At 44.4% G+C, this 10,837-nt stretch overlaps 1 protein-coding gene across 4 annotated transcripts in view; it reads left to right on the top strand.

Annotated features, from left to right (window-relative positions):
- The first annotated feature begins 944 nt into the window (after positions 1-944).
- pcloa (piccolo presynaptic cytomatrix protein a) overlaps positions 945-10,837 on the top strand; it is a 54,441-nt gene continuing 44,548 nt past the window's right edge. For 3 of the 4 annotated variants that reach the window (XM_079335328.1, XM_079335327.1, XM_079335326.1), the window contains exons 1-3: positions 945-1,688; positions 3,624-4,875; positions 6,383-7,396. In XM_079335328.1, coding sequence (XP_079191454.1) covers positions 1,477-1,688; positions 3,624-4,875; positions 6,383-7,396 — 2,478 coding nt within the window. In that variant the 5' untranslated portion in view covers positions 945-1,476. The remainder of the gene's footprint in view (positions 1,689-3,623; positions 4,876-6,382; positions 7,397-10,837) is intronic. The other variant, XM_079335329.1, reaches the window with a different exon arrangement.

Genomic DNA, 10,837 nt, shown 5'->3' with positions numbered 1-10,837 from the left:
TTAATATCCTTCTCTCTTGGCCTTGTGACTGCTTGTGCATATTCAGAGTACAGTTTGTTTTGCATTTTCAGCATGTGGGCTGATGTAATGCAGATGTAATGTTTCATTTTGCATTACGGTGCAATGTATTGGTGCGTGTGATGTTTTGTTTTTTGAACAACATACTGCAGCCTCTGCGTTGTTCTTCCATTAGTGAGCTTTTATATTACATTCATTTAATCACATGCAGTCAGTGTTCTCCATGATAACAACACACATCGGTTCTTCACAAGAGGAGGGCAGATAAAGAATTTATTGTGATTTATCTGGCTGCAGCCAACCGGATTTTCCCACATATTCTGCCAGCCCTCAGTTTCACATGAATATATTTAGGATAACATGGGATTGTATGTTTTAGGATGTATGTTCTGGATTACTGATGATGCACAAAAGTTACCCGTGGGCTACTTGGAACATGCACATGAGTCTCTGAACCTGGAAATCAAAGTGAGTTTATGTAGGCTAGAGCAATAGATATGCGTTCATACAGTATGGATGAACTTCCACAAGCCTAGCTGGAGCCCCAGATACTTGACCCACAAAAACATTTACAACTCTCCTTTGAATCACTCATCTTTGAATACCCCCAAATAAAACTTTAAGCTAACGAAGGACTTCAAGAAAGCAGTATGAAAACCCTTCACCTGACATGTTTGTTCAACCTCGACTCTTTAAACTATCATTTCAAAGAAATATTTAGCTGAGTTAGTCCCCTTTAAAAACACATTTTCCTCTGCTGATGTCTCCTGATCACCTGCCTGAGACTGCGCGTGCGCAGTGAGCAGGAGCACAGAGCAACTGAAGAGAGACTCTCCGTCAATTTGACAACGTTTACGCAGGAAACGGAAGTAATGCAAGTTTGGTTTTAAAAAAAAAAAGAAGCCTGAACAGTGTAAAATTCTAATCCTGTGTAATATTTCGCCCGGTCATGTTTTGTCTTAGTTAATTCTGTTCATTTGTTTTCCACTCGCTTTGTCGTGCAGCCCTCATGGATTAATCTATCAAATCAATAAGTAGCCTATAGTGGTGCATAAAAAGAGTATAGTGATGTCTGCTATTTGCATGAACTGCAATTACTGCATCACTTAGGCTAATTAAGGTATTTTTGGACGAAAGTAAACCTTATGTGTCAGTGTTTTATTTTCTGACGGTACCGGAAACACGTCTGTGTGGATGCGCGTAATAGTAAGACCGAGACCCCCCTCACGGAAAGCTGTGGTGTACAGCTGCAGAGATGCGCGACACAGAAAAACAAGAGGGACTAGGGAAATGGAGAGACAGCGCCGGGAAGGAAAGTGACAACTGAACATCCACCCTCTGAGATGCTCCGAGACACCGAGGAACACCGTGTTCGTTACGCACTCCGGACGTAAAACAGCACAGGTCTCGGATCGTGCATTGATCCGAATACAAGGGGGGGTACGGGAGGGGTCGATCATGGGGAACGAAGCGAGCCTGGAAGGAGGCGAAGGGCCGCTGTCTGGGTTGCCGGAGGGGCTGGCACCGGACGGGAAGGGCGGCTTCGTGCGGGTCTCCGACGGGACTCCGATCAACCTGGATGAACTGAGCGAGGAGCAGAAGAGGCAGCTCGCCGCCGCGATGTCAAGGGCGCAAGGCAGGCAGCCCGGAGGCGCAGCAGCTGCACGAAGGCAGGGGCTATTTAACCAGCATCTTTTTTTTCTTCCCATTTTCTGGTGCTCTTAAAATACCCACACTAACCCAAGCAATGATACGTGAGAGATGACAGGCTGGATGTGTTGTGGTTGTGTGAAGCAGCATTTGAAAATATGCAACCAGGGAGCTCGTTCACGCCCATTTTTAATCCTGCCAACCGCACCGAGACGCGGTTCCATTCTTAGAGCGCTCTAATGGATTATCATTAATAAAATCTGATGAGCTGCATGACAGAAAGAGATCGTAATCTTTTGAATGCAGCCCTACTAGTAGCTGGGCACATTCAATTTCTAAGCTGCAGCTTTGGGTCTTGTGTAGCTTTTGTTTTTCGTTGAAGCCTTTTTTAACTGCTGATTTTTAAGATGAAAATGAGCTGGATTTAGGCGAATTGTTAGTCTGACTGTCCGTGGTTTGTCACAGTGTGAGATCAGAACGTAAGAGACACACCTCCTGTATTTGTGTGATATTCGAAATGCCTTCTGGGTAAGAACATCTGTAGAGCCAAATGGATGTTTTTTGTTTGTTTTTGTTCTTTGTTTTTTGCTTTGAACGACACCTTACCATCCAGTTTAAAAATGTGCCACCATCTGTTTATCCAACTCTCACCGTAATAATGCTAATTAAACTTTAGGAATTCTCTAAAAGTGGATTAGAATCGGTGTGGGAAATATGCTGTGGTATTGAGGGGGATGTAGAAGGCTGCCATTGGAAACAATATCATACCCATTCAGTAATGCTTTAGTTTATTTTAAATATCAGTAATTAAAAAGTTCCTCGATATCTGATAAAACGCTTGATGTGCTACAACTAATTGGCACTATTTGGGGTGAATTGTTATTTATATCAGAGCTAGGGGAGGGGGAAGGGTGCATCAATATTAATATGACTAAAAATAGAACAGCAGCGTTAATGTCATCACATATAGACTTCCCTTCCAGCTTCTTTCTTTTTTGTATTTTTTTTTCTAGAGTCGGATTCCATCTTCTATTGCAGCCATTGTCAGTCGCTGTCCGTGGTGCTGAAATCAAGCTGCAGTGATTTGTCATACACTAATACTACTCACAGTGATGGAATCAAATGTAGAACCTAATCAGACAGAGTATAAATCACTGCATATAACTTAATTGCGTTGGAATTAACATGCATCTGTTAACTGCAATAACAAAACATTTTCCAATCAGCCCATTAGTCCCTTGATGCATTTCCCTAAGGATCCCTTTGACTTTTTTCCATTGTGTGTAGATCGTGTTCGTAGCCTCTTAGCCCAAGCTAACAAGATGTCTCAGCTTACCCCAGCTGAGCTGAGCATTTCCCTCTCTATCTCAATGATCTACACTCCATGTCATTCAGCGGTATTCACTTTCCTGTCGGCTTCACCCGAGGGCTGCTGGCCACACATTTTGTGCTCACTGATGTGTTGAAAAGGGCCCGAGATTACAAAGCCCTGATGCCACGGTCTTCGCTTTTATTATTAGCTCAGTGATGCTATAGCAGTACCAGAGGAGTATGTAAATATCTTGAGCAATGTCTACAAGACTGGAAAATGGCAAATGAATTGTATAATCTACATGTCAGGAATGCTAAAAAATGTCAAATCATATCCACATAAACATATATTTTAAATCTGGTCATTTTAAATTTGATAATCCCAATGTTTTATTATCATATTGGTCTGATCCTTATTTACACTTGGTCACTATCAGTCAAGTGTCAAATTCATTTTTAGAAAACGTTAATTTCTATTAATTTGACTTCATTGCAACAAAAGAAATTACTTAGACAAATTAAGGGATAGGGGCTCTCTTACAATTGAAATGAGTCTGTTGTCTTTATCTTGCTTTTGGTCAGCTGAGAGAAAAATAATTGATTCCACTAGACCTAACAAAAAGTATCTGTTTTCTTTTTTCCAGACCATCAGAATCTGATGCCCAGCGAAGTCCACAGCAGGTAGGGGCCTCCAGGGGCCCTTCCGGTCTCAGTAAGAGTCGCACTGTAGACGCCTTCAACCAGGGTCCAACCGGCAGGCCCACACCGGGCCGCAGCCCCTCCTCCCTCAGTCTCTTTGAATCCAGATTCCGGCAGGAGCCTAAAGACCAACCAACTAAGTCCTCCGGCATGTTCGGGTCCAGCTTTCTAAGCGGGGCCAACCCCCTAAGTGCTGTTTCTTCAATGACATCCTCAGTCTCCTCCTCCATTTCCTCCATGGGAGACTCAGTCAACATGTCCAAGTTTGGACTGTTTGGGGACGAAGAGGAGGGAGGAGCACCTGCAGCCCCAGAGTCCAAGCAGGGAGGTCCAGGCAAGGGCCCTCAGCAAGGTCCAGGGCCAAAGGGACCACAACAAGGACCACCTCAGAAACAGGGTCAGGGACCACCTGGACAAGGTTCAAAGCCAGGACAAGGGCCACCTGGGCAGGGACCCAGGCAAGGTCCTCCTGGCCAAGGGCCCCCAGGACAAGGACCCAAGCAAGGTCAGGGTCCTCCTGGCCAAAAACCTCCAGGACAGGGACCCCGGCAAGGTCAGGGACCACCAGGCCAGGGACCTCCTAGCCAAGGGCCTCCTGGACAGGGACCCAGGCAAGGTCAGGGTCCTCCTGGTCAAGGGCCCCCAGGACAAGGGCCCAAGCAAGGTCAGGGGCCGCCAGGCCAGGGTCCTCCTGGACAGGGGCCCAGGCAAGGTCAGGGGCCGCCAGGCCAGGGTCCTCCTGGACAGGGGCCCAGGCAAGGTCAGGGGCCGCCAGGCCAGGGTCCTCCTGGACAGGGGCCCAGGCAAGGTCAGGGTCCTCCTGGTCAAGGGCCCCCAGGACAAGGACCCAAGCAAGGTCAGGGGCCACCAGGCCAGGGTCCTCTGGGACAACATGGGCCAAAACCGGGCCAAGGACCACCAGGTCAAGACAAACAGGGTGGACCTCCCCAGCAAAAAGGTGGACCCCCTCAACAAGGACCTGGGAAACCTGGACAAGGGCCACTGGGGGCTCAATCTGGCGAGCCAGCTAAGAATGGAGGGCCTCCTGGGCCTGGAAAGGCTGGAGGTGGTCTCTGTCTGCTGTGTAAGACCACTCAGCTGAACATTGGTTCCAAGGATCCTCCAAATTACAGTACCTGCACAGAGTGTAAGAACCAGGTCTGCAGCCTGTGCGGGTTCAGTCCCCCAGACTCAGCGGTAAGACAATAATTAATTTTGTTGATTTATTTTTCACAAATGTAATCAGTTTATCATTGTTTCTACAGGCTTGAGTAATGAATCACACTTATGTCGCAGCTGTATCAAATTGTCAGTTTTCAAGTTACAAATATCCAATGGTCAAATGAAATGGCAGTTCGTTGTGGTGTATATTCACATTTATCCAATAACACACGAGGCTGTCCATCTCCAAGTCAGATGTAACAAGTATGTTGTTTTGCTTAGATTACCTTACACTGCACGAATGAAGTCCTTCAAGCACTGCAAATACAAAAATATGTTCTTTAAAAGCAGTTTAATCAAGACCGTAACATACGTTTTTGAATAGAAAAGACGATTGAACCGTTTCAAATAGTAAAAAAAAAAAAAAAGGTGATATATCAGGAAAAAAAACCAAATATTTTGAGGATGAATTCATCATATCCTGCTTGTAGCATATTGCTGTTCCTTGTGGCTGGCAGAAGGGGTAGATCTCCTTAGATTGGCATATGATTTGAGGAACAGAGGGACCATATGGACCCGGAGGAATGTGGTGATCAAGGTGACTCATGTCATGGCTACAGGAAGATACTGTGCCTGCCAGTGAGGACACTATGTGACACATGGACCATAAACGCTGGTGGGCCTTTACAGCACAGCAAAGGGACCGGTTCCTTCTGCTTGAGTTCTTTTTGGAATTTGTAACGATGCCGATCAAAGGCAAGGGTCAGTTTTCAGCAGACTTAGATTTTCTAGGACTAAATTTCCTTAGATTTGTTATTCATGATTACAAATCTTCCAATTAAAAGATTTCCCTGTTTGAGTAACTCCATTTCTAAAGTTAGTTTTAGTTGAATGAATCAACCGTATCTCATCCAGTCTATGCAAAGAGTCCCATTAGGCCCAAAAACTCACTCATTGTTCAACTACAGATAGTGATCATATTGTCAACATTGACCCTTTTAAACACTGTCGTTTGCACACATTGGAAACCAAGGCAATGACCAATACACAGAGACCACTGTTGTGTAGCTACACATTATGGTCACAGCATTAAACGGCATTGATACAGCATATATTATAGCTTTTCTTCTTACTGGCATGGTATTATTTTGGCTTACAGTGTCCATGTAAATGTAATAAATTAAAATGTAATTCACATTTAATGTTACAAATAACAAAAATGCTGTTATCGTTCAAATGTCCTGCTGCCTTTTTTGACCACTGAGAGGATGTTGCCAGATTTGAATTTCTTGAATGTTATTCGAGGCAATTTGATTTGGTAGAACAGTATTCAGCTCATTTGAAACACCCATTCATGTACACATCTCTTAATTTGTCTGTATTTACACTCAACAACAACGACAAAAAACAGCTTATTATAGAGGTTTGATTGGTTCTGCCTGGCTGTGTTTATACTGAGATTACGTGTTCCATTAATGTCTGCTCATAACAGTCTGGAAATATGTCCCAGTCAAACCTAACCAATCTCCTGTTTCATGCACAGGGTAAAGAGTGGCTGTGTCTGAACTGCCAGATGCAGCGAGCGATGGGAGGCATGGATCCCCCTGGCATGACAAAACCCAAACAAGGCTCAGCCCCACCCTCCCCCCAGAGACAAGCACCTGGCAAGCCTGGCAAGCTCCTAATAAAGCAGCAGAGTACCACCGACCAAGGGTTGACACCGCCGACCACACCGAGGCAGAAATCTCCAGGTCCATCTTCTCCTGTACCTTCTTCCCCGGGGTCCTCAATGGGAGGATCCCCTAAGATTGACCCAAAGACCGGTCGCCCCATCCAGCAGAAGTCCACTCCCCAGCAGTCTCCAGCTAAAGCAAAACAGGAGTCCAGTTTCTTTGGGGGGTTGGGAGGTATCAGTCTGGGAGGTTTAACGGACGTAGCCAAACCTCCTGCAGCTGCTTCCCAAGCTGCTGGAGGGTTCTTTGGCGGTTTGGGCGGTTTGATGGAATCGTCAAAACCTCAAGCACCGGCAGCATCAAAGCAGGAGGACTCAGTTGCTGGGAAGTTGTTTGGAGGTTTTGGAGGGTTAACAGAGGCTGCAAAACCTCCCGCTGCGGCTTCTCAAATGTTCAGCTTTGGATCATCGCTCTTGAGTTCGGCCACCAATATCGTCACCGGCGAGGATGACAAGGCAGCAGGTGCTCCTCCTGGATCGCCCCCTGAATCCCCCGTTGACTCTGGACCAGGTTCACCACCTGACTCTCCATTCTCTGCTCCGGGGTCTCCTCCTGATTCAGACTCTGCTCCTGACACCCCACCAGCCAGGTCCAAGAAACCTCCCAGGTCTCTTTCTGTGGAGAAGAAAGACAAGGAACCAGCATCCAAACCTTCACCTGCTCCTGCTCCTGCACCAGCCTCAACCACCAAGGAAAGCTGCCCTCTCTGTAATGTGGATCTGAACGTCGGTTCAGCAGATGCACCCAACTTCAGCCTTTGCACCGAGTGCAAGAAGAAGGTCTGCAACCTGTGTGGATTTAACCCAACTCCCCATTTAGGAGAGGTAAGAAACTGGATTGTTACTGCGGTTGTCTTTAGCTTTATAGCTTCCTGTGCTTTGAGTACACTGCACCTACCAGTAATATAATGCGTTGTGTCACTTATAAATAGAGCCCGAACCTCCTCGAGATGTTTCATTGAAATAGGTCACAGTGAAATGATACCATTAGCAGTGCCATTCTTAGCTCTGTTTTCCCCAAAAGCATTTAGCGGAGAACCATCAAACAAAGATTAATGCTCCGAGTTGTTCTCAGGACATTACTGTGCTCCAAATAGACGCCGTAAATACATATGCACGTTTGACCACTGAATGAATGGATGTGGTCAATTTGAGCTGTGTTTTAAAATGCCAGTCCCAGTACTATCCGTCTCTCTTTAGCAGAGAGGGCAGCCAGAAATGTCAAGATGAATAGGGGTTGTTTGAACTGGACGTCTCATCATTGAAGAGCACTTCAAACAATTGACACTTGACTCTGACACTTGATAGTGTGCATGTGTTTGCCTGTGTGTGCACTTATTAGGTTTGTGTAAAGAATACACGCATTTCTTCAGATTAACTAGACTTTTGTTGAATTGGTGTATTTATTTTTCGGTATGTTTGTTTGCTTGTGTTTTTGTTTACTCGAGGGTTTCTCCATTCACAGTCTTGTCTTGCCTACCAAAGGTTGTGGAAATCAAACACCTTTGGCTTGCTTTTCTCTTTAGTTGTAGGGACTAGTTTCTGGCACTGCTGTTGTATCTCATATTGTAGAATCCTCAGTGGACTGTGTTCAGATCCACAGAACAGACACTGCACTATGGTGTAGAATGAATATATTAAGGGGAGAAAGTCCAAAAAGCTATTTCTGGCATGCAGGAAAAACACGTTAAATACTTCCTCTATATAATGTCCCGTTTAAAGGATGGTTGTTAATGTGCCTCACTTTGACAAATCTTAAACATTCTTTGAAAATGAAAGACATGCATTGTCGAATTGAATTTAGTCAAAGGACACTTGATGAAGTTAGATGTTTGATTCTATCCCCTAAGCGTTCAGAGCACGTGATTATCACCTTGTAGTCTAAATAGGCTTCACGTGTTTTGCTAATTTGTTAACTGTTGGTTTTAGTGTGTCTTAAGTTATTTGCCGTGTATTTCTGGCTCACTAAGGAGCCGTCTCTATCACCTCGTGGATCTAAGCTGAGCTCTATGCACAGGAAATTTAAAATATCCAACTATTAAACCAACTATTATTTATACAATTTTTGTTGCAGAATTATTGAAATGAAAAAAACACAGTATTTTTTACTTTCTTTCTGCTTGTATTAGCCATCTTTGATGGTCAGATTCCAGGGGGGGGGGGGGGGGTTCTTCTACTTCGGTTCCATGTTTGGACATCACTAAACTTGAAACGGAAAATTATCTTTTAACTATTCAAGTGTTAAATAGATTATTCAAACTAGATTGAATGTGCTTATTAGAGAGGCTTTATTTGAGCGCAACCGTTTTCTGCAAGTTCCAGTCACAGTGCTAAACTGAGCTAACCAGCTCTTTGCTGCAGATTCAAAGTCGAACTACACAATTGATAGTCTGTCTTCTCATCTAACTCTCGACCATACTGGAAATATTTCACTGAAAATCAAACTATTCCTTTATTAAATAACTTTATTTGACTTTACTTGTTGCACACTGAATAGTTATTTGTTTATGCTTATGTGATCTTCATGCTGTCTCTAACATGACTGATTAAGTCCCTCCTGTCAAACTAGTTTTCAAGATGGCGGCCATTTGTTTACAATTGTTTAAAAAGTTGCTGCAACTCCTTTTAAACACTCAATTTATTTGACAATTTCTCTGCATCTGCTATAAAAGAAAGACATCGAGGCCCCAAACGCTCTAACTGAATATAAATGAGTCTTTTAATCATCAGTTTGTCTTTACGCCAGAATAGTCAGCACAGTTTTGACTTTAAGAATGATTCAGCTCTAATTTGGTACAAAAGGGATGAATCATATTTGACTCATCAAATGATACATTTTCTCTTGAACATAAGTTAATCTTGCACGTACCACGTGGAATAAGGCTGTAGAAGAGACGCATGCACAACACCTCGGCTGAGTCATCGACCCCCCTCCACTTACTGTGCCTCGTGTCTGTGTCATTCGCCGTCATAATGTCGACTGTCAGTGGGGGTTCACTTGCTGACGTATTCGAGTGGGTCAGGGTATGTGTACCTGGGGAGTGTGTGTGTGTGTGTGTGTGTGTGTGTGTGTGTGTGTGTGTGTGTGTGTGTGTGTGTGTGTGTGTGTGTGTGTGTGTGTGTGTGTGTGTGTGTGTGTGTGTGTGTGTGTGTGTGTGTGTGTGTGTGTGTGTGTGTGTGTGTGTGTGTGTGTGTGTGTGTGTGTGTGTGTGTGTGTGTGTGTGTGTGTGTGTGTGTGTGTGTGTGTGTGTGTGTGTGTGTGTGTGTGTGTGTGTGTGTGTGTGAAGGGGCTGAACGGCATGTTTTATTTGCAAGACTACTGAATAAGTAAGACCGTCTGGTGCTTTAATTCTGAAGGGCTGTTGCTTGTTTCAATAACTTTCGATGCATGTGATCATACAGATGGATGGATGGCTATGTAGATATATAGATAGATCACCACGTGTGTAAACGTATGCGTAATCTCTCCTTCCTAAAAGGATTTAAAGGCCAACGGGAAGCATGTCATTTCAATTTGGACCTGACCCTAGATTCAGGTGACAGATGCACACATTCACGTTTTTCTCTTTCTTTTTCGATTCCTTTCTAGCAAAGCCCTTCATTTTTTGCACCCTTTTCTAAATTGTCATCAAAATGTTATCTTAATCAGGCCCGGAGGAGACTTAATGCTGGTGTTTTGTTGGTGCTTATCCTGGTTTAAAAAAAAACACCGTCTTTTCTCTGTGTCAGACTCTCCCTCGGTGGTGCCGTCCCTTCGCTTTTCTCAGCGTCGTTCTCCCCCCTTTGATGCTCGGCAATGTTACTGAAGCTCAGGCTCTATGTCATGTTGGCCTTATCAGTAATGAGTGTGCTCATCGGAGAAGTCTTACGTAAAATATGTGAAGCACAACTTTCCTAACAAGCACCACTCACAGAATCCGAGTTAAGGGGAGGAAGCTGAGAGATGCGTCCTGTACAACTTAGACTGTCAAAACTAGCAAGGGCGCATCTCTCTCTCCCAGACTTCTGGTGTATTAAGAGTCCCAGCAGATGTTTGAAGCTGGTACCAATTAAACGCCTACAGACTTTGAGCCTATGATGGGTTAAGTGGTTGTCAAAGAAATAAAACACAAGAAAACGGAACAACTGTTAGAATTACATGTATATATTGAAATATGGATCGGCAGAACAGATAAGTCCATTCATAGTCCATCCACCTGCCAAAGGCATACGGATGCAAACGGTTATTTGTGCAGCCATGGTATCTTCATAGGCTCATGTTCTGCA

This window comes from Symphodus melops (genome assembly GCF_947650265.1).
Source record: "Symphodus melops genome assembly, chromosome: 22".
In the NCBI taxonomy this organism is placed as follows: Eukaryota; Metazoa; Chordata; class Actinopteri; order Labriformes; family Labridae; genus Symphodus; species Symphodus melops.
Note: the sequence above shows the minus strand (reverse complement) of the source record. Positions and strands in the feature narration are given on the sequence as shown.